Genomic DNA, 25,029 nt, shown 5'->3' with positions numbered 1-25,029 from the left:
TACACTTCAATGTTTTCCTCCAAATAATTTTACACACGTCTTTCCTGCATAGAATAGATATCTTACATTGTTATATTGAATGTGTACAGAATGTGAATTGTCAATTGAAGCCCCTGGCAAAATCTAGCTTCTTGAGTGATATCTTCTGTGCTGTTTCCCGGATTGCTGATAACCCAAGAGCAGCGGTTGAAGTTATACGTAGCATTGATGGCAAAATGATTTAGCAATAGGCTTTAAAAAGAAAAAAGAAATCTTTATTGCGGATGGGGCCTTGACATGTCTTTGTCGGTTCATTTGTTAAAGGGCCCCTGCAACAAAGTTGAACTACATCTCATCTGTTTAGTAATTCAGTAGCATTTGTTTGCACGGAGGTAGAGAAGTAGATACATTGATTTAATAATTTTAAAAAATAGATTTTTGTAGGTGAACAATTACATAGAAATTGGATGAGGGTCCAATTTAAAACAAAAAGCAAAGGTGCTTCCTTCAAAAGGCAACTGAACTTTCTGTTGTTGTTTTTTTTGAAGACTTTTCACTTCTCATCCAAGAAGCTTCTTCAGGTCTGACTGGATGGTGGGGAATGAAAGGATTTATACACCTTGCAGACAGCTATAAATCCTTCCAATTCCTACCATCCAGTCAGAACTGAAGAAACTTCTTGGATGAGAAGTGGGGGGAAAAGCACCTTTGGGACTTGGATGAGAGAATCTCTACAGACATCGAAAGGATCAATGCACATGCCATTTATGGCTCGGAGTTTTGTTTGGGCAAATTAATTTTAACTTTCTCTGACAGCAAAGGTGAGTTGAAGAAAAAGGAGGAGAAAATAGGAGATAATTAATATTCGCCTCTTTTCTCACACTTTTTTCTTTCTTTCAAGACTAGAAGCCCCTGTTCAACCATGCCAACTGCATGACCTCTTGTTTTGTTTGATTCTAGGACAGTGATAGCGAACCTTTTTTTTACGGCGTGCCAAAATTGTACATGTGCGTGCCCATTCAATCTCCCTGTCCATCTGCGCATGTGCACGTGCCCCCCCCCACGTATGCACGCATGACTCCCTCTCCAGGCTCCGGAGGCTTTCCCGAAGCCTAGGGAGGGTGAAAATGGCCTCTCCCGGCTCTCCAGAAGCCAGAAACAGATCGTTTTTGGTTAGCTCAATGGGGCTGTTTTTTGCCCTCTTCAAGCTTCAGGAAAGCCTCCGGAGGCTGGGGGAGAAAAACGGCCCCAACGGGCCAACTCAAAGTTCGGAAACAATCCATTTCTGGCTTCCAGGGGAGCCTTCGGAGCCTGGGGAGGGCGAAAAACGGCCTGTTTCTTAACTTCCAGTTGGCCCTCTGGAAGTGCGAAAAATCAGCTGGCCGGTGCACACATGCATGCCTGAGCTGACAGCTGGCGTGCCACCAAATATGACTACACGTGCCACTTGTGGCACATGTGACGTAGGTTCGCCATCACGGTTCTAGTAGATGTCATGTTCTATCATACTTGCAGATCATAAAGGAATTTTATTGGCACTCCTCTTTTTATAGTTAGTTTGAGATGGAGGATTAGAGTCAGTGGTTTATGAGTGCTGACATCAAAACTAGGAATGAAGTGCAAGGATTGGTCAAATCAAAATCAAAAATGGTTTCCTTTGATCTCTGAGGGAAAACCCCAGTTGTATAATGTGAGGAATGCTTAGCCTGAAGGTTGCAGTAAGTCAGGTTACAACCTGGCCCAGCACACATAGAGATACATCTAAGAAGCTCACAAATAAGCCACTAGATGTTGGTCACTTGGTTTTAAATCCAGAAAGTCTTTCACTACAGAGGAGTGGCCTGACTTTTATTTTAGTTGCCCCTTGTTCTTTGTCAAGCTCTATAATAGTAGTTTTGATCCATATTAATCATTTGGGATTATTAATTAACATATGGGCATTTTTGACAGTTTTAGTTTCTTCCCTTTTCTGTATTTTTTTTTCACTACACCAGTGAAAAACCAGCCTGACATTTTCAGCTTTTGCTTTTATTTTCACTGCATTAAATGTTTCCATTTTTCTCAGTTTCCATTTTTCCACAATCCCTTTTTAGTTTTATGATCATAAAGAATTCACTTTTCGGATCATCCTATACATTTTAGTTACTTCTCAGTTACCTTTTCCTTCCCAGTTTTCTGTGCCCCACTATTTCCTATTGTCTTGCATTTGATTAAACAAACGTTTAATTTTCTTTTGACATTTTTCTCCTCCAGTGACAAATATGCCGGATGCCTTTCAAAGCTGCTATTTCAGTTCCCTAAAAAATGGATTTTTCCCCCTTTAAGAAATACTTTTCCCATGTCTTATGTTTTATGTTTATAATTCATATCTAAAACAAATATAGGTGATGGCAATCCTAATCAAGCCTATTTGCCTGTATAAAGAGAGCAATCCACTTTGGGATCATAACATTATATCAATAGCTGAAATAAACCTGATTTGACACATCACATCCAAGATGTTGTCACTCCGTTGCAATAATTTTTGGATTATTTTTAATAAATCCTGGAGGATTTATTGTGGATAGCAAAATGTTTGGCTTTAGAACTGTGCAATTCTTGGGTTTGTTGACATATCCAGGTCCAACTTCAAGATAGTATGACTAAAGTAGTCCACCTTTTCCTAGAGTTTAAGAATTGCTGTTAAGAACTATGCATAAAAGTAGTTTATATGACCATTGTGAAAAGTATTTCAGATGCATAATCCTCCCAATGTATAGGTTGGTTCATCCTAGCATCCTGGGACCAGATACTTGCAGTCTAATTCCTGTGTGATGTATATATATAATGGATTGTTATAAAACTAACAACTCAGTAGCATGCAGTGTGATACGTGTTGGGCTCTGTAAGGCTTAGTTCTTCAATTAGTAGGATTTGCATCTTTCCAGATATTCTGAACTTTTAACCAGTGTCACCCAACTGTAGTGGCTGCTTCTTCTCTTATTAAACTCCCTGGTTACTTAGATTGACGGTGAGACCATTTCAAATTAGCTAAGCTGCTAGAAAGCTGGCTGTGTGGTATAGTGCAGATGATCTTCTGCATAGCACTACAGCTATGGAATGCATTTGCAGGGGAAAACAGATGACAAAACGTGGATTGCAATGTTACTACGCAACTTCCTCCACTGCTTATACATTCACATGTGATGTTGCAATGCAAGTATGAAAAGGCATGGCTTGTGGCATGATGTAACAGTGCACATCCTACCCCACAGGGTTGTTGTTGATTGCTTTGTGCAAAATAAAGGTATTGGGGGTGGGGGAAATCAAATACTGTAAATAAATTAGTGGTTAGGAACATCAGTGTCCCTAAGAAATGCCTTTGCCTTATCTTCCAGGATTTAAGAAAAAAACAAAGAGAACACCTCTCTTATCACCAAGCCTTTAATATTGTTTTAATTATATTTGAATGACTGTAATCTGAAGCTATTATTTTAATTGAATTGATTTTACAGTTATGTTTTTACATTGTAACTTTAACAATGCTTATAAGCTGCCTTGAGCATTTGCGTGAACAGACAGGCATTTATGTCAATAAATAAAGTATAATTATCTAAATAAATAAGCATAACTCATGGCAAAGGATGGAAACACTGAATCCAAAACTTAAGAGGGCACAGGTTTAGTAAGGCCAGTTGCTGCTCTGGTTGGAAGATACAGTGAACTGCGAAAATGCCACCAAGCTCAAGAAGATCAAAGCAAGGATATTGAGAGGGGCAGAGAGGGTGACACGCAAAAGGAGATACACAAAGCAGAAAATAGGCAAGGGGAAGGGTACAAATGGAGAGGAGCAAAAAGAAGTCAAACCCAGGTTTACATTAAAGGGGCACACACACAGACACAAATCAGCCAGGATATTGAGATATTGGATTCTCAATAGAAGAGAATATTTGTAGCTCAAGATTAAACGGTGGGTCCTTAGTGCTCTCTGACTTTGGTGGTTTTCTTGCAGACGTTTTGTTATCAAACTAGGTGGCATGCAGAGCCATATCTGCTGGCACACAAGCTGTCAGCTTCAGTGCGCATGCACGCGCTGTTCAGTTGATTTTTGGCCTTCCATAGGGCCGGGGGAGGCCATTTTCACTCTCCCGAGGCTTCAGGAAAGCCTCCGGAGTCTGGGGAGGGCGAAAAACAGGCCCAATGGGCCTATCGAAAGTTTGTTCCTTCCCTGCCCCCCCCCCCCCCCCGAAGCCAGAAACGGATCTTTTCTGAACTTCTGTTGGGCCTGGATTTTGGCCTACTTAAAGCTCCAGAGACTTTCCTAGAGCCTGGGGAGGGTGAAAACGGCCTCCCCTGGCCTCCTGGAGGAAATACAAATCTTAGCTTGGAGTTGAACTCTGTGTGTGTGTGTGTGTGTGTGTGTGCATGCGCATGTGGGGGGGCGCTTTGCATTGTGGGTGCCGGCATGCATGCACGCTATTGCGCACACATGCTCGCATTTTTGGCACCCAACAACAAAAAAGTTAGCCATCACTACCCTAGGCCACTGAAAGACAAAGAAAATGAATTTCTTACAGAAATGCCAAACACACAGTTCCACTGAAAAAGGTGAAGTATTCTTAACCTGCCTCTATGTTGAGTGTGAAGTACCGTAGTCAGGGAATAGTTGCTTCCTCTTGCAATTTTTATACCATTCTGCCCAACTTCCAAAGCTCACTTTTTTCTGTAACTAGGAGAATTTATCATTCTCTGTAGTAGCTTGGTTCTATAATAGTACTCCCCCCCACCCAAATGTGTAGAAATATATTTAGCCTATCTTTCCTCAAATATTTAAAGATAGCTGGGTAAATCACAAGCACAAAAATTCTGCTGAGGTTCCTTCTGCAATGTTATCTTTTGTGATCTCTCATTTCTGTTTCTTGAGGTTTCAATGCCAGCTAAGTGGAAAGTTTTAAACTTTTTTCATTTATTACAATTCCCTAGTTGTTCTACTTGTTCTTCTGAAATGTTACCTTCTTAGAAATGTCTTATTGTTGTATTTCGTTGTCACATATGCAGCTGAAGTAAAGATAAAAAGGAAAATTGGAGATGGGGATCAAAAGTAATGCAAATTCTTTTCTTCTAGAGGTGAAGGCACTGCCCCTAATTTCCCAAATCTGATCATATTTCTTAGTTAGGAAACCTTTCTGGCTGCCATTATCAACCCATGGAAAGGAATTCATTTCCTCTTTATTGAAAATGCATTTACAGGTCTAAAGCATTGGTTTGCTATTTTAATTTTTAGAGTAGTTGTCCAAGAAGCTGTTTGGAAGAGTGATTAAAATACAAAATGATGCTTATTATAGGGATAAAGATTATACTGATAGATGTATTTATTGCAGGATATAGACATTCTGAAGGGTGGCTCTGTGGCTAACATGCTGAGCTTGTCGATCAGAAAGGTCAACAATTCGGTGGTTCGAATTCCTAGCGCTGTGTAACGGAGTAAGCTCTGATTACTTGTCCCAGCTTCTGCCAACCTAGCAGTTCGAAAGCATGTAAAAAATGCAGGTAGAAAAATAGGAACCACCTTTGGTGGGAAGGTAACAGTGTTCGATGCGCCTTCGGCATTTAGTCATGCTGGCCACATGCCCATGGAGACATCTTCAGACAGCGCTGGCTTTTCGGCTTTGAAACAGAGATGAGCTCCGCCGCCCTAGAGTCAGGAATGACTAGCACATATGTGTGAGGGGAACCTTTACCTTTACCTTATAGACATTCTGTCAACTGCATGGAAAGGGCCTAAACCAACCCATCTACCTTGTAAGCAACAAAAACACTGAGGAATTATCTCCTGTGTACCACTCCATTGAGTGAAATGTGCTTCTCAGCATATTTCTACTATTTCTACTAAAACATACAGTGTACATTTTAGGTTTCTGTGCTGATATTCCTTGCTTGTCCTCCTTGCTCTCCTGCTACCTGCCTTTCGCTTTCATCCAGTAGCAGTAGCAAGCTCCTGAAAGCATTTGTGATCTGCAGTTGGCGAAGAGAAACTGAAAGGAAATAGAGTTAGATTTGAAATGGCTTGAGAAGAGGTTGCCAATCCACGAAGTTGAGATGAGCCAGAAGTTAGTAACATAGGAATGTCATTAGGCGCATCTGTTTTAGTGAAAGTTTTGTTGGTCTTTGGTAAAAGTTGAACCTTTTGCAGTGAGAAGGAAAAAAAGACAGAACTGGGAAAGCATGAACTGGATTCATTTATTTCCCCCCCCCCCCAGTTCATTCATATCCTGCTTTCTCCCCAAAGGAGTTACAAATGCATGACAATATTGTGTATTCCCCCTCCCCCAATAAAATATTGATGAACCAACCATGGGCTTTCAGAAGTGCCTCTTAGTTTGGGAAGCAGTTGTATTTAAAAAGAAATAATTGAGAATCTTTCCATGTCTTAAAAACCACAATGGAAAGGACAAACGAAACATTCTGCAAGCAGGGGACTACCCCAGTGGAACTGTTAAAGTTCATGCTGTGTCATCAGGAACGATATACGCCAACACAAATCAGCAGAGAAAATGCCTGAATGAATTTGTTTGGATACAGTGTATGCATTGTACGGATTCTGTATGCTCGGGGAATTGGTATCAGTTACTCCGGAACAAGCACATGTGAAAGAAATACACCCTCGTTGATAAAACTCTTCCTTGAGACCCTTAGAAAAATGTAAAGATAGTTATAAATACAAAGCAAGGAACAATGACAGATCCTTGTTTTTTACAATCCAGAATTGGCAATCGGAATGGTTGCCTTCTATAATTGAGGAATTTTATTTATTTACATAGGTTTAGAGAACACCTAAGCCAGTATAGGACAATACAGTAAAAACATAAATGGTGTACATCCAAAAAATAAAAATCATATAAAACAGCACATTTTTGCCGTATTTTAATTAAGTAACACATCAGCTGGAGAAGCAAAAGAAGTGAATAAGACTTCTTTCTTGGTGCCTTTAGGTTAGGATTTTTATTGTTGTTTTTTAACTTCTGGTAACTGGACATGTCCCTATAGCTTTCTCAGTAAGATTTTGGAATTGGTTTGCCCTTTGCTTGTTTCCTGGGGCTGAGAGAGAATGACTGGCCCAAGATACCCAGTAGTCTTTGCATCTAAGGCAGGATTAGAATTCATGATTTCCTAGTTTCTATCCTGTTGCCTTAACCACTACACCAAACTGACTTCAAATATTACTAAGGCATTGCAGTTATATTTATCTATACTCTCTTTCTCTCTTAATTTTGGGAAGACAGCAATTGTAAATCTGTTTTGCATGTCTGATTAGCAGTGCAAGCTTTCTCTGGAGTGATAAAGATTTCTTTTACATGCTAAGTAAGTGGTCCACAATACAATGATTTTAAACTTGTGTAATACTGGTAGCTGCAGAGATACGAAAGTGGCAGCTCAATTAAATCCGAGTTTTACAGAAGAATAAAACATGGGTAGACTTCCTTGGGTCTTTGAGATGTTTGGCATTACATCTGCAGGGAGGAGAAGGAGGTCAAAATAACATAGGCAGTGTTGCAATTTCGGGATTCAAGCCCTGCTCCTTTTCAGTGCATGTCACAATGTTGCATAAATATTCAAAAGGTGCAGACATTTAGTTTAACATTAGTATCAGTGGTGGTATTCAGCCGGTCCGGACCAGTTCGAGTGAATCGGTAGTGGCGACTTGCAAGTAGACCCGCCCCCGCTCACCTGCCCCAGCGCTATGCTGCCCTATTCTCCATAGTGAGGGGGAGGAGTATCCAGAATGGATTGACTTTGTCCTCTCGTTGATTGGACTGAGTCAGATAAGCTCTTTGGGACACGCCCTGGTCACCAGGTACCACCCATTATGACTCAGTCCACTCAATGGACGGTTGACCATTCTGGATCTCCAGCAACTTGAAAATAAATAGAAAGAAAAGATTTGGATCCATGAATTTTGCCTCCCTGTACTGCATTACAGCCTCCTCCTATCTGGAAGGACTGCCACAAGCCCTCTGGGGCGGCACGCTACACAGGCCACTGAGTGAGACCGGAGTCACTCAGTGAGGACCTTTGCTGGGTAAGCAAGAAAATTTGGGCAGAAGCCTCCTGGAGGCAAGCCCTGCCACGGAGGCTCTACAAGCGCAGGAGCGTTCCGCCGCTCCCCTCAGGAGTGGAGTGGCAAGCCGTGGCTTCTGCAAGTAAGAAGTGGCCCGAAAACAGCAGAGAAGCCGGAAGGAAATCCCTGGCCACAGCGGCGTTGGAAGGAGGCAGGAGGCGAGGAAACCGGCGGTAAGGGCGCACAGCAGCTCCTTGGAGCACAAGCCGCTTGGAAAGGATTTTTAAAAGTCGTGCCCTTTCTTTCTAGCCATGTGGCACCATTTTGAAGCCGGGAGGATCCACGTGATCCAAGATGATGCCACCCAGCAGCTCCGAGGAAGGAAGAACCCAAGCAGCTGCAACTAAGGCCAGCAGCCCCAACGGAGGGGCATAGGAGCATCCACCCAGGTCAGTGACCTTCCCAGAGACTGCCCGGGGGGCGGGCGGGCAGAGGAAAGGCTAAGGCCAAAAGGAAGCACTTCTCCCCCAGGACAGAGTCAGAGTCAGAGGGGGGTCACAAGCCTTCCAAGCCCTCTTCTAAGTATGAGAAGCGAAGGCACAAGATCTTGGAGCAGTTCTGCAAGAAGGCAAGCAGTCATAAGACTACCCCAGGCCCGTGCACAGAGGGGAAGACTCCAGGGACTCCCCACCCAGTGGAGCCATAGAGGAGAACCCAGCCATGCAAGCGAGGATCCCCGTAGACACCCCAGGCCTTTGGGGCTCTGCTCAGGGGTGGCAATCCCCCCCACTCAGCAGTGGGGGCAGCCCTGCCCACGGGACTACCACTCTTGGGCGTTCCCCCTGCGCAGGGGGGTATGGGCTCCAGCCAGCTACCTCCCACAAGGGTACCCAATTTTCAAGACCTGATGATGCAGGCCTTCCAACACTGCATGGCAGCGGCATTCCAACAGCCACAGCCACAGGTGGCTCCCCCATCCCCCCTCAGGGGTCCTGAATATCTGGAAGCCCAGAAGGAGGACCTTCACAGTTCCCCAGCCTCATCCCAAGAGGACAGTGACCTGGAAAACGAGGAGGGCAAGATTAGAGAGGACAAGCTGTCTGAAGACGAAGGCATGCCTCCTCCTAAGCCGACATTTACCTCCTCGTACAAATCACTGCTCTTCAAGGCCAAGACAGCCGCCAAGCTAGGCAACAGAGCAGGAGAAGTGCCACCTCAACACCAGGGTTTCTCAGCAGAGACCATCTTCGACGAGCTGGCCATCGAGGCCGACATGGTGCCTACTCCCAGGGCTTTTCTCGACCTGGTCAAGCGCCAATGGACATCTCCCACCACGGGATCCATGCCCGCATCCACGGGCAGGCTTTTCTTCAACGTGGATCAAGGCAGATGGCTCAGGTGCTGTCACAACCCTCCATCGATGCCTCGATTGTGGCTCTTCATACGTCTACCAACATGCCCGAGGATGCTCTGAAGATGGAGGACAAGAAGGCGGACCTTACCTTGCAGAGGGGTCATCAAGCGGCTGCTTGGGCAGTAAAAGCAGCCACCACATCCTCCTTCTTCAATCGGTCCTCCTTGCTGTGGCTGCAGGAACTACAGCAACGCACCCTCTTAACTGATGTCAGATCACACCAGAACATCAACAAACCATCCACTTTTCATCGGACGCCACCTTAGCTGCAGCCAGGTTTGCTTCCAGGGCAATCGCTTTGTCGGTAGCTTCTCGCAGGCTGCTGTGACTACGACATTGGCAGGCAGACGTTCGCCACAAGCGGTGCCTGGCATCGGCTCCCTTCACAGGGAATTCCCTCTTTGGACCGGCTCTGGAGCCCTACCTGATCAAGAAAAGGACAAGAGGAAGGTCCTGCCCAGGATCAGGGGCCAGGCAGTACCAGGGAAGATTCTCTGCCAGGCAGAGATACCCAGGCAGGCAGCAGAGAGGCAGACATCAGAAGCGGCCCTTTCAAGGGGGCGGCGGCGGGGGGGGGGCGCTCCTTCCGCAAAAATTAGATATAGACCCAGCTCACCTCCCATTGGGGGGCGCTTGGCGTACTTCACCGACCGTTGGGACCTCTCCTCCTCTGATAAGTGAGTTCAGAACACCATCAGGTATGGCTTTCGCTCGATTTCCTTTCCAGCCCCCCGAGCTTCTTCTGGATATGCCCCATCTCAAAGAACCCGACCCGGAGATTGCTGATGCGGGAGGCCATCCAACCACTGCCACCAGATCAGCAGGGTCGGGGGCACTACTCTATTCTCTTTGTCATTCCCAAGGCCTCGGGGAGCTGGAGAGCGATCCTTGATTTGAAATGACTGAACCGTTCCATTTGCTACAGGAGGTTTAAGATGCACTCGCTGCATTACATCTTGGAGGTGGTTAGGCAGGGAGACTTTCTCACCTCCATAGACCTCACAGAGGCCTACTTGCACATTCCCATTGCCGAAGAACACCGCAGATATCTCAGGTTTTGCTACCTAGGGCACCACTTTCAGTGCCGGGCCTTGCCCTTTGGGTTGTCTTCTGCCCTAGGGTATTCACTAAGGTAATGACTGCTCTGGCAGCGTACCTGAGGCAGTTACTGGTGCGAATTCAATGTTATCTAGATGACCTGTTGTTGCAGTCATCCTCCTTTAAGGGTGCCCTAATAGATACCCAGGCAGGCACAGTCTGTCTGTCACCAGAAAGACAGCTATCCCTCAGGGAGCCAGGGAGCATAGGGTGTCCTTAGCCACTCTGACCAGACTGTTGGGTACCATGGTCTCCGCCATCGGCATCGTTCCTTGGGCACGCCTCTACACCAGAGACCTCCAGTGGTTCCTTTTGCCTTTCCAGCGAAGGCACATGAGCTGCTCACAGACCAAAGTACTTCTTCCAGCAGAAGTCTCCCACTCCCTGATTTGGTGGATGTCTCCGGCAATCACGAAGGGCAAAGTCTTCTGGATGCCAGACCGGATGACGGTACAAATGGATGCCAGCCTGATCGGGTGGGACGCCCATCTGCAGGCTCAGATGGCGCAAGGACAATGGACTCAGATGGAAGGGACTCACAACATAAACTGGTTGGAGCTCAGGGCGGTCCGCCTGGCCCTCTTACATTTTCATCACTCGGTCAGGGGCCAACACATATTATACCTCATAGACAACTTCACCACCAAGGCTCACATAAACAGACAGGGGAGACTAGATCAACGTCTGGGGCAGTGGGTTGAAAGGAACCTTCTGTCATTGAGAGAAGAACACATAGTGGGGGTGGACAGCATCAGAGCCGACTAGCTCAGCCGGGCCGAGGTGGGCAACTCGGAGTGGAGGCTGCAGCCGGTGATCTTCGAGGAGTTGGCGGAGCAGTTCAGACGTCTGGAGGTCGATTTATTTGCCACTCCCCTCAACATTCAGCTCCCGAGGTTCTTCTCCAGGTACCAGACACGGGGGCCAGAGGGGGTGGACACTCTTCGAAACCCCTGGCCCAGGGGTCTTCTTTATGCCTTCCCGCCCTTACCCCTGATTCCCAGGGTCATACACAAAATCCTTCGGGAGGGGGCGGAAGTGGTTCTGCTGGCCCTTCACTGGCCCCGGAGGCCTTGGTTTGCAGATCTCCAGTCACTTTCAGTGGACAGGCCCTGGAGAATCCCTCAGGAGAGGATATCCCTCAGCCAGGGGTCACTGGAGCACCCAGACCCTCAATGGCTCCAATTGACCACTTGGCGCTTGAGCGGAGCATCTTGAGGAAAGATCTCTTCTCCCCCAAGGTTATGCAGACCATCCAGGCCGCCCACAGACCCTCCACAGAGCGCATTTATGGCGCTACATGGTGTGCCTTCTCCACTTGGTGCAACTCCTGGGGGCACGATCCAACCCAGGTCACGGTTGCACATGTTCTGGACTTTTCTCCAGGTGGGCCTGGACAGGGGGTTAGCTCCCAACACAATTAGGAGACAGGTCTCAGCCATCTCATCAGTTCTCCTGTGCGGCAGGAACCAGAGCTTGACTTACCACCCAATGCTCAGGCGATTCCTCAAGGGGGCTTCCAACCTCAAACCACCCACGGTACACAGGTATCCTTCCTGAGACTTGCACAAGGTATTGGACACTCTGACAGGCACTCCGTTTGAACCTTTACGAACGGTTTCACTTAAGTTCTTGACTCTTAAGGTGGCCTTCCTGGTGGCCATTATGTCCACCAGGCGGATATCCGAGCTGCAAGCGCTGTCCACCAGGGAGGATCTCTGCATGTTCCACCAAGACAGAGTGGTGCTACGGTTGAACCCATCCTTCATCCCCAAGGTGTGCACCTGCTTCCATTGCTCGCAGGAGCTGATCTTGCCCAACTTCTGTCCAGATCCTTCTCACCCATTAGAGAGGAAGTGGCACACTCTGGACGTAAGGAGGGCTCTGAGGATGTACCTCAGAAGAACCAGGCTAAACAGGAAATCCGAAGCCCTATTTGTCTCCTTCCAGCTGGGGTCTCTGGGAAACAAGATGACTTCCACCATGATAGGCAGGTGGTTGCGAACCTGTATTGCTACTGCCTACAAATCACAGGGCCTGCCGACACCGAGCCATATCACAGCTCATTCAACGCGAAGTGCGGCCCCCTCCACGGGCTGGGCCATGCAGGCCTCATTGGCTGAAATCTGCAGGGCACCCTTTGTGAGGAACTATAAGTTGGACTCTTTTGTCTCGGCAGAAGCATCTTTTGGCCGCAGGGTGTTACAGGCTGTTCACAGGGCAGGGGCCATGCCGTACCAGGCATGAGTTTGGGGGCATGTTTGCCTCAGGGGTCTCCCTCCCTAGGGATGTGTAGGCTTTGGTATGTCCCATTCTGGATACTCCTCCCCGTCACTATGGAGAAAGGGCGTTAGTACTTACCTGATACCTCTTCTCATAGTGGGGGAGGGGTATTCAGTCCCTCCCTGACACGGTTATGTAGCTAAGCATTATGTTTGGTTGTTAAATGGTTATGTTGAAGGTTAAATCAATAAAGGCTTAAAACTGGAATAAGAGTCTGGAGTGAATGGTACAACGAGTCAGATAGAGTTCTTCGCCGATAACTGAGTGGTACCTGGTGAGCAGGGTGTGTCCCAAAGAGCTTATCTGACTCAGTCCAATCAACGAGAGGACAAGGTCAACCCATTCTGGATACTCCTCCCCACTATGAGAAGAGGCGTATCAAGTAAGTACCAACGCCCTTTTAGCCATGTTTTCTAAGCCGTGTGCATGTGTGCAAACCATGCGTACGGGCAAAGTGCATATGTGGAAGGCATGTGTGGAAGGCATGTGTGGAAGGCATGTGTGCAAGCGAAGCAATCATGCACACACTCACAGTTTTGGTGCGCAGCGCACTGGTGGTAAATTTATGTGAAACCCACCTCTGATTAGTATTCTGCTTTCCTCATTTTGACAAAAGTTGTCCCTTTGGTTTTAGCCACATAATAGTTAGCTGATAACCGAAGTGGTTTGACATTCTAAACATTTGGAGGCTACCAGGTTTATTCTTTAAATAAACATTGCAATCACAAGCACAATGATAAATACAGTTCTCGATTTATAAAAATACCTTTTGAGCCAACAAAATTTGGTCATGGATTGGGTAATTTATCTTTAGAGATGCAAGTGTTTGTAACCAGCTATGCCTAGCATAGTAGCCATTTTGCAAGTGTGCCTACTTCAAGCCCTTAAATGCCATACCTTCCCACCTTCTGATTTCGTACCAGGAGGTGGCTTCACTGGAGTTATCTTGAGTGTCATGAATGGAGGGGCAATGGCTCAAGCCTATATTACATTTGGAAAGAGGAAAGATGAGAGAGAGATTCAAATACCTGCTAATGAAGTAAGGTTGGCTGGAAGGGCACAAATAGTCAGCAGGTGAGCCCACTTCCTCCCTTTAAGTACATGGAATAAAATATAATATGGAAAGTAGTAAGTAAGAGCAGCTGCTTTGTGTCATCATCCAGTCATGTCCAATAAAACCAATATAGAATCCAAATAAAACAAAAGTAGAAACTTACTTGATTGCATTATTATAAAAAAATATCCTATAGAAGCCAAACATTTTTGGGCAGCTTAAACAATAATACAGCTTGATCATCTCTAGAGTAACTTTTGTGGTTTCATATTGGATGGAAACCTTAGTGAGTGTTGTTAAAAGCTCATAGATTTTTTTAAAAAATTATTGGATGACTTACATTATAAAGTTCAATGAAAGTATCTTTAGTGTCTCAGCTTCATTTTGATTAACTTTGATTGTAGCATAAGATATAGCCTCTTTGTCCTTATGAAAATGCATAATTATCATTGTATAATTTTATCATATATTGTTTTGTCAGCTTAAGGCAACAATGGACTTAGAAGTACCTTGTTTTAAAGGAATGATTATAAATGACACTGCTTAATAAATTCATTTAAGAGAGATTTGTGTGCCTTTGAAATACTCCCTTTTATTGTTGTGCGCTTCAAGATTATGAATACTCCTTGATAATATATTCTATATCTATCCTGTGAGCATCAATGCCTAATTTATAATATTTCTTAAATCATATTTATGTTGAACTTCAGTACTCTGAATAAGTTGAATTTCAATGTATTTCACAGATATCTTCCAAGACACAGAATATGCTGCTTTTGTTTTATTATACCTTGGAGTAAAATGGGGTTTTAGCATTCACTATAATCCACAACAAGTATTTAAAATGTTCACTGTTATGCTGACCTCACTTCTGAACAAATTTTACACAGATGTTGTTGAAATATGTTGTTACATCCAAATTCATAACTGCATTAAGATTTGTAATAGAATTTTTAAATATAGCAAAATATTTCAGCATTCATTTTACTTTTTAAAAAGAAAAGATTTTGAAAGATTTAAAGAATGCTGGCTTATAGAAATGTGTATTCATCATATAGCTGGGAATTGTAACCAGGTCTACAGTGGGGCATAAAAGTATTTAGTCAGCCACCAATTGTGCAAGTTCTCCCACTTAAAAAGATGAGAGAGGCCTGTAATTGGCATCATAGGTAGACCTCAACTATGAGAGACAAAATGAGAAAACAAATCCAGACAATCACATTGGCTGGTTTGGAAAGAATTTATTTGCAAATTATGATGGAAAATAAGTATTTGGTCACCTACAAACAAGCAAGATTTCTGGCTCTCACAGACCTGTACCTTCTTCTTTAAGAGGCTCCTCTGTCCTGCACTCATTACCTGTATCAATGGCACCTGTTTGAACCTGTTATCAGTATAAAAGACACCTGTCCACAACCTCAGTCACACTCCAAACTCCACTATGGTGAAGACCAAAGAGCTGTCGAAGGACACCAGAAACAAAATTGTAGACCTGCACCAGGCTGGGAAGACTGAATCTGCAATAGGCAAGCAGCTTGGTGTGAACAAATCAACTGTGGGAGCAATAATTAGAAAATGGAAGACATACAAGACCACTGATAATCTCCCTCGATCTGCGGCTCCATGCAAGATCTCACCCGTGGGGTCAAAATGATCACAAGAACGGTGAGCAGAAATCACAGGTGCGCACGGGGACCTAGTGAATGACCTGCAGAGAGCTGGGACCAACGTAACAAAGGCTACCATCAGTAACACACTATGCCGCCAGGGACTCAGATCCTGCAGTGCCAGACGTGTCCCCCTGCTTAAGCCAGTACATGTCCGGGTCCTTCTGAAGTTTACTAGAGAGCATTTGGATGATCCAGAAGAGGATTGGGAAAATGTCAGATGGTCAAATGAAACCAAAATAGAACTGTTTGGTAGAAACAACTCGTCGTGTTTGGAGGAGAGAGAATGCTGAGTTGCATCCAAAGAACATCATACCTACTGTGAAGCATGGGGGTGGCAACATCATGCTTTGGGGCTGTTTCTCTGCAAAGGGACCAGGATGACTGATCCATGTACAGGACAGAATGAATGGGTCCATGTATCGTGAGATTTTGAGTGTAAACCTCCTTCCATCAGCAAGGGCATTGAAGATGAAACGTGTCTGGGTCTTTCAACATGACAATGATCCCAAACATACCACCCGGGCAATGAAGGAGTGGCTTCGTAAGAAGCATTTCAAGGTCTTGGAGTGGCCTAGCCAGTCTCCAGATCTCAACCCCATAGAAAACCTTTGGAGGGAGTTGAAAGTCTGTGTTGCCCAGTGACAGCCCCAAAACATCACTGCTCTAGAGGAGATCTGCATGGAGGAATGGGCCAACATACCAGCAACAGTGTGTTTCAACCTTGTGAAGACTTACAGGAAACGTTTGACCTCTACCATTGCCAACAAAGGAAATGAACTTTTGATATTGACCAAATACTTATTTTCCACCATAATTTGCAAATAAATTCTTTCCAAATCAGCCAATGTGATTGTCTGGATTTGTTTTCTCATTTTGTCTCTCATAGTTGAGGTCTACCTATGATGCCAATTACAGGCCTCTCTCATCTTTTTAAGTGGGAGAACTTGCACAATTGGTGGCTGACTAAATACTTTTTTGCCCCACTGTATATCTCAGCCAAAATTAGGCTGGGGGTTCTATTGTTCTATTTGTTCTATTTTTTTTAAAAAGGAGGAAGATATATGTTAAAATTAAATATGTATATTAAAAAGGAATTATAAATACCATCAACATAAAATGGAGCTTTCTCAGAAGCTGAAATACACCAAGTAAATGAGATGAAGAGTGTGAAGTAGAGGAGAGGGCAGAGGGGGAAGAGAAGGAGTGGAAAGGGGAGAGAGGAGAAGGAGAGAGGAAGGGGAAGTAGAGAAAGGAAGGATGACAGAGGGAAGAAAGGAGGTAGGGAGGAGGAGGAGAGAGGGAGAAGAAAGTGATGGATAAGGTACAAATATGGTGTACGGAGAGCAGAAGAGCCAATAATTGTTTTTGGGAGTTGATAGTAAGATTAATTGATATAAACATGTAATAATATAATATGATGTTGGCTATGTAATAGTCTACATATGATTATATGTTATGAAAATGGAAAAAATAAAAAACTATATGTTTGTGTGTGTGTATTCATTATGAGATATGGTCCATTATTCAATTAGTAGTATCTTCCATTGGTTATCACAGGAAATTCACTTTTAATGGAGTTGAGTAAAATTTACAGGTACAGTAGATTATTTCCTTGAGAACTAGCAACATCTAGCAAGAGGTCCTATGGAAAATGGAAAAAAACATGATAGAGGTTTGGTACTGCTAAATCAGCTCTATGGAGTTTTCTTTGTAGCTGGAATAATTTCATTAGAAACAACTGCAGCACTAGGCTGTAATTGCTCCTCTAAAGAGTGGTTAATGATGTCCATGAAACTATTTTTGAATTAACAAAATGTCCATAATCTTTATAAAAAAAAAACAATCCTCATTTGATGGCACTGGAGTATTCCAGATCATCAGGAAGAGAGCTCAATATGAAGCCCTTTGCAATTATTTGTTAAACAGGAATTTATAAGTATTAATTTGTGCTCCTTTGAAGAATTTCCTTAGTAGCAACAAGATTCTCACAAAAAAAACCCCGTTTCTTCCTACTATTGATCTTGCCCTAAATCTTCACCTGAGATGAATGTTCCATGTGCTCAAAGGTGCAGACGAAGTTCTTCTTAGCCAACCACCAGTGTATGTTAGAATGTGACCCAGAATTTGTCCATTGTAAATAAATGTAGAGCCATTGAAATGGAAAGGATTTGAAAATACTTGGTTTTATATCCATGTGGAAACATTATATGAAGATTATTTAGCTATGCAACCTCAGAGCCAAATGAGGTGACGAGCCAGGAATCTTATGGGGCCATCAAAGGAAAGCTACAAATGCCACATATTTCCAATTGCAGTGAAAGACCACTCCAAATATTAAATTTATAAGCATGAAATGTTGCATTCCGGTGGTCCTTCTCTATTAATGTGCTTCAAAGAGCTTTTGATATTTCAGTCTTTGCCTCTTTATTCTAAATGGGAACTCCTTGTCCACTGTGGATTCCCCTTGGAGTATAATCATGCTTAAATGGAGTATAATCAAAAGAGAGAGAGAAGAAGCTGATTATCTTCACTATTTTTTAGCTAAAGGTTATCTTTTTGTAGTAAAAAAATGTTTATGTTTTATGTTAATTCCTTGTAGTTGTTTTTCAAATAATCTTTTCGAGAGATTTTGTCTTTCAGGATACTAGCTGACTAAAATAATTACTGAGAAAAGTTGATGGGTTATTAGCATATCTTTTTTTGAGCGCTGTACTTGATTAGCATATCTTTTGATCTTCCTTGCAGATATTGCTGTGGTGGAAATGAGCGATGCTTTCCGTCAGCCCTCCCTCTTCTATCATCTGGGAGTTCGAGAGAGCTTCAGTATGGCCAACAACATTATTCTCTACTGTGATACAAACACAGATTCTCTGCAATCACTGAAGGTACAGATGCCTTTCTAAAATTAAGGCAGAGCTTGGGTAAAAAATAAGGTAGATTGGAGAAAGATACAGAGAAATGTATCATTGAGTTGTGTGGAATTGTTGCTACCTACGCAATTTTCAGTTTTAGTTATTGCCATGATAGCCTAGATTCCTAGAAGCTTGGAAACAGTTCAGGGTTCTTGCGTGCTGTGCAGACCCAGCCTATCTGAAAAGTCCTATGTTGGAAAAAGATTGATGTAGGAAGTGAGGTTAGAAGTAAAATGTTTGCAGAACTGAAGCCCAAGCTTGTGGTTCTTGGAACTGACGTGGTTCTGTTTCTATTTTCTTCTATGAATTTGAAGAAAGTTCTTCAGTCTCAACCAGATGTGGATTATAAAAATAATTAATTTATCAAGAATTGGGAGGATATATTTTCAAAATAGACCTTTTTCTTTAAAAAAAAAATCCCTTTACTTTTTCCACTAATTTTTGTTTTTTAAGAAGCTGCCTTAAATGCTTACTATGGTTAGTCATCTAAGTGGCTTATTGCTAAATCATTTTAATATGAAAAAAGCAAGAGGTAAATACTAAGTATGTCTCACATGTATCTGGATTCTAGAATTAACTCATTTCCTGTATCATATACTTTGAGTCTAAATGAATTAAGCCTCACAATCTGTGCCAGTGCTAACCATGTGTTTTATAGCTGCCTTACAAATATTAGTTGTGCATAGATAGTTCCTTGTTGCTTCTTGGAATCTAATATTGTACAAAGGTCTATATCAAAACAGTACAGGAATTAGACACAAAGAAGAACAAATCCTTGAGAAAAAATTTGGGATATACCTAACATTGCTGGAAAGAACCTAGACTATTATAGTTACACTAAGATAGCTTTCATTTACAATATTCAAGACAGATGCCTATTTAGCAAGTGTTGGTTTGGAAAATACTAAGAAAAGCATAGTTCCTTTTCAGGTAGATAAGGTAATCCTCACACTGATTGATAATTAAAAGAGATTTTTGTACAATTGAGTTCTCTGTACCTTCTGAAAATGTCTCTAACAACTAACATTATTGTTTTGCACCTCACAACCCCTGCTTGCATGTGCATATTCATATCTCTGGAGCATGGATTGATTCATAGGTTGATTTTATTATATTACTTTTACTTTTTCAGTATTGTTGTATGTCCCAGCATATTCTTAATGTTATTCTTATATTACTTATCTTTGTATTTAAATTGTTTGTATATTGCCTATATTGTATATTGCCTATCATACCATGAATTCCTAAGAGTTTGCAACATTAAAATTCAGGCCATGTACATTTAAAGATTGATCAGATAAGATAATAGCCCAGAATGTATAAACCTATGGCCTTGACTTGTGGAATGATACCATCTTGAGACATCAAATGTGAAGATAAATGAACATGTTTTCAGCTTGTTTGTCAGTTGTAATAAGGTTGACACAAGCTTTATCTCAAGATGTAGGGTATTTCAGAGAGTAAGATACACCACAAAAAAGAGACTTTCTTGCTGCTTAATACCAGCTGAATGTACAAAGGATGTGGGAAAATGAAAATGATCTCTACTAATGGTTGCATCAGTTGGATTGGCCTACATGAGAGATAGCATATGGTAAAACAGTTATTTGTGCCTTGGCCATCAGAAATGCTGACTATAGGAGGCAGTCAAAAAACATACCAGTCTTCTGCTTTTTCATGGCCAGGAAAAAGTGGAATTGGGATCCTATGTTTTTATCAACTTTGGGTTGTAGATATATTTTATTTGCGAAGCCCAGTTTCAAGTACCACTCTTTGAAAGATACATTTGTTCCTTTCAGTGTCCAAATGCAATTTAGGTGTATTTCAGACAGGTCAATACTTGTCAAAAAGTTACCATCTCTATCAGGAGTTAGAAACATTCTGTAGAATCTATACCTCATTCATTAAAAAGCTTTTGGATAAACAGTTGCACTTTATTGCTCCACTTGAAACAAATCTCTCCCTGACAAAATTCTCTTTTTTGTGTAACAGTAGCAACAAATATAAATCTATCAAAAGGATTGCAATCTGTAGCCTAGATCCGTTGAGCACCAGGAGGTCAGGAGAAAATCAGGATATCCAGACAGTTCAAATGGTATAAAGATTTATTGTAAGCTTGAGCTCTCTACAAGAATCTGAACTACTAAAGGCCAAAGGAAGTTAGCAGAAGATAAGAGTAGAAGGAATTCAAGGTGGGCTGGACTTATATCTCTTGTGGGCATGATCTCCTACATGATCTTCCTATGTACGTATATTCGCTTTTATTTACTTTTACTCTTCAAACTCCTCAGAGGTATTTTAGCTGGAGTACATGTAGCTTGGAATTTTACTCATATGCTTTATATTGAAGATTTCAAAAAGGAAATGTTTTATATTCAGAAACATTGTGATACATATAAGACTACGTCATCATGTTGCTGTCAGTTCTAGCCAATTGTGATGCTGTTATAAATAACGGTTGATGAATATGAGGTTTCCACTAACAAATAGAACTATTTTTAGCAAAGGCACAAAACAACATTATTCCACGGAACAGTTACCTAGAATGAGAGCCTGCAATCCAATAGGATAAAGATTTAGATTCCTTTTTCTATTTTGATTGGACCTCTTTTTTCCTGATGTCATAAATGATTAAAATGTACAAAAGAAACAGGCCTGGAATATACAAAAATGTTGCTGTGTCAGTGCTGGCATGCTATTAATTAAGCTTTATATCCGCATAAATACTCAAAATAAACATCAAAGCTGATTGATTAATTAATTAATTAATAATGTTGCTTTGTAAATAGTAAATAGATAATTTTTCCGCTGTCTGTCTAGTTACTTTTTTGCCCTTCTTCATTTTTCATTGATACAATGAAATTAACACACGAAGCATTTCTTATTCACCTATGCTCATTCCAAGAAAAGTTTCATCTGTTTAATTTCGAGGGCCAAAACCTTTTGATTTAATAACATGAGGAATTTTAGTGGTACTTAAAGCCCTTTCATTCAGCAACTAATATAATGCTAATATGATGTAGCACCTATCAGCAATTCATTTTTTATGCCAGGCAACATATTTTTGTGAAGAAAATCTAAAGTTCCGGGAGGAAACAACATTAAGTGTATTTTTTTTGTTAAGTATATAGTAAGTAGATGCATACATTGTTCATGTGTAGTTTTCTCATCTTTTTTTCCCCCTTTTACAGGAAATTATCTGCCAGAAGAATAATGTAAGTATATTTTTAAAAACAAAAGTGAAATTTCAGCTTCTGCTATATATGTTTCTGAATTGTGCAAAGTTCCTTATTGGTTTATAGTTTGCCTGAAGATGTAATTGCAATTCTACTGATTTTTCCATTAAATTATATAATTATCAAGTCATTCAGTTCAATTCCCAGCAAAACCTTTTTGGAACCTTAATACATTTGATGCTTGGTATTGTATTAACCAGTTTACGTTACCTTTGTGTGCTTTTAAGATTTGCTGTTTTCTTCAAATGAACAATCTTTCTTGTATTATTCTTTGCATATTCTTTATACTCATTTTATTCTTACAGCTTCACACTGAGTTTCTTTTAACCTGGTTTTCCTTTTCTGCTTCTGCATTTACAAGCTATGTTCAGATGGATGAATTTCTTGTCCCTACAAATGTCAGTGGTTGGTGGTTGATATACTGTGCATATCACACAGACTTCCCAGCACTCATAACTCATGCAGGCTTTTGTATACAAAAGGAAAACTGCATTGGTTAGGCCAGAAGTATGTACGTAGCCATTTAAAAGCTTTCAGAAGTCTGTAGACAGGTTGGTATAGCAAAAAGAAGTAGCAAGCTCTCCATGATATGGGTGGAGGAAACTATACCATCTAAAACTGAAGGCCCTGGAGCCGGATTCCGCCCACAGGGTGTTTAGATCTGGCCTGGGGAGCCACCCTGGAAACAGCAAAGGAGTTAGCCCGCTGTGCCTCTACCAGCAAAAACAGAAGTTGGGATGCACGCAGCAATCCCAACTCCGTTTCCACTGGCAGAGGGTTGCAAGAGGCTGTCACAGTCAAAATGGAGCTCTGGAGCCCGTTTTCACTGGCAGGGTGCTAGGGCCACAACAGGCGCCCCCGACACGAGTGATATTGATCTGGCCACGCCTACCTTGGCCATGCCCACTCTACCCCCCCCTTCCCATAGGTCAAACACAAGCCTGATGCAGCCCTCAATGAAATGAGTTTGACACCTGTGGTTTTGAAGGATATGGATTCCATTAGTCTGTATTCTGTAAAAAAAAAATATTCGTCTATCTTCCTAAACTTTGATTCTTCTGCCTTTGTTAAGTAAGTAAGCTCCCCGTTAGGAGAGTGTGCAGAGAAGCGTAATGAGAGTGGTTTGCAAGAACACATACAAACCAGCATACAGGGACACTGAAAAGTATAAAATATAGTAGTTTACTATGTGGAAATATAGAGGTATTCAGAGTCCAGTTAACCAAATCATGCACGGTTCAGTCCTTCAGTTATCAAATAGTCAGTCTAGCACACAACACAGCTAACAGTAGCAAACCACAGTACCTCACAATACACCGATCAGCGTCTAACAAACAGAGAGCTAACAGTCATTCTGGCTCCCTCTTATGGCTGCTTGAGGTAACAAACCAATTACATCTCTTTAACATTTAAAGTAACAGATACATTTGTTACAATCGTAGCTTATATACATTGCCAAGCCAAGCCTAGGGTTACATCCCTAACAGCCTTATGCGGGAGTAGGCTTCCTTCTGTTTTGAATCTTCTACTGATCAAAAATAATTGTGTGACTTGAGGGAGCATTTTTAAAGCTATCCTTTGAAAATGTGTTTTATTTTATTATGCTAAACTAGTACATGGCCAGCTGGCTGATGGAAGTAGTGGACAGGTTGATGTAGATATGAGAAGATTTACATGCAAGAACCTAGACATCAAGGGGTGTGTGTGTGTGTGTCTGTGTGTGTGTGTGTAAGAGAGAGAAAGAGAGAGAGGGAGGGAGGGAGGATGTAGAAGCCTCTCTTTAAATGGGATACGAGTTGTAGCATAGGTATAATGTGAACTTGGCAGATTAGACCTGCCAGTATATGGGCCCCTATATTTTGTACTAAATGCATTTCTGGGTGATCCTCGGAGACATGCCCACGTAGTGAAGAATTATGCAGCTCTCTAGAACTTAAAGGCTTTGCCTTAAAGGAATAAGACTTCACTTTATTACTTTAATAATTCGCTGCTTTTAGTCTTCCCCAGTGTGAAACGAACCAGAAACATTGGTTGATTTCAAAGAACAATTTATTATTACTGCCTCCAATATAGGAATCTAATCAACTAACAGTCCAAGCTAAATTGGCACCAGATTAAGGTTCAGCAGAATTCATGGATGGTGGACTTAGGTCTTTTATGACAATGCAGTGACTCCCAAGGTATGACATTTTAACCCTGACTTCCAGCTCAGCCTCTTCATTTCCTGTACCCAGGGGACTAATGATGTTCTTCTGAGATGAAGTCAGTCAGGAGACATGACAAATATGGAAAAATGTCAATATTTAATATGACTTCCATTTTTAATAGAAATAAAAGGATACAGATGACACATACTACAAAGTGTAGAGTGAATTTTGGCTAATGTGCGATACATTTGATCAATTTAAAATCATATGGTGATAGATACTGAAAAAGGTTACCATTTCTTCTCTTGCAGAGAACTAGCAAAGCAAATTGATTTTCCAGAATTATTAGTAGAATTATTGTGTACTTCCTGTGCCTACATCACATTTACTGTAGTCTTTATTGTGGAAGAACAATGTTGCCCTGTTGAGTTTTAAGATACAACTATAAAAACTTAGATTTTTGAGAGAATAGGGACTGAAAGCCCACATTGGTTGTGTTCGGATGTTTATTGTTCTTCAGTAGCCATGGTTTTCTTTGTAAGTTTGGCTTTTATTTAGATGGTTGTTCTTTTATTATATTTTTTCCTATTTAAATTTTCTTGGTAAGGGAAGAGAATGTAGGCCACCCACAATCTTTCCGCATAGGAACAGCACCTAAACTAATAACAAAATGATTTAGCTCAAACATCTTTTGTTGCTAAGCACTCCTTACCAACACTTGTCTGTATCCCTCACTGTTTTATGAACTAGGAAGGATATACAGCTGTGCCTTGAGCAGAAAAGATAAGAACCTGCACAAAACTATAACTTGAAGGCAGCACAAAAGACAAGCTGATCCTGCAAAGAATTCAAAAGTTCCTGGGGTGACAGAGCGAGGAAAATATTTGTTGATTTACAAATAACACCTTTGAGAACATGAGATGGAACCCCAAAATAATATTTATCCCAATTCTCTCAGTACAAAAACTATGAAATCAGACTATGATTAAATGTCATGCAACTCTGGTGTTTCATAACTGTAGCATAATGGTGTGATCAGGAGAACCATTTATCCTATCTTATATTTTCTTAAATAAGAAAAACACACTTAGTGTCTTTCTGCTCTTGCCTGATAAAAGAGCAGAAAGGGTCTTGTCTTCCATAGTTCAAATCTGATTGTAAGGAGTAGAATTCTGAAGAGGCCAGCAACCTCTTGGCAGAT

The 25,029-nt window shown here is 42.0% G+C and overlaps 1 protein-coding gene across 2 annotated transcripts in view; it reads left to right on the top strand.

Annotated features, from left to right (window-relative positions):
* The window catches only part of MAP3K5 (mitogen-activated protein kinase kinase kinase 5), a 126,521-nt gene that overhangs the window by 27,073 nt on the left and 74,419 nt on the right, over window positions 1-25,029 (top strand). For both annotated transcript variants that reach the window (XM_081945096.1, XM_081945097.1), the window contains exons 2-3: window positions 18,279-18,418; window positions 21,637-21,660. In XM_081945096.1, coding sequence (XP_081801222.1) covers window positions 18,279-18,418; window positions 21,637-21,660 — 164 coding nt within the window. The remainder of the gene's footprint in view (window positions 1-18,278; window positions 18,419-21,636; window positions 21,661-25,029) is intronic.

This window comes from Natrix helvetica (assembly GCF_964273705.1).
Source record: "Natrix helvetica genome assembly, chromosome: 2".
Lineage (NCBI taxonomy): Eukaryota > Metazoa > Chordata > Lepidosauria > Squamata > Natricidae > Natrix > Natrix helvetica.
This window is presented reverse-complemented; position numbering and strand designations above follow the sequence as displayed.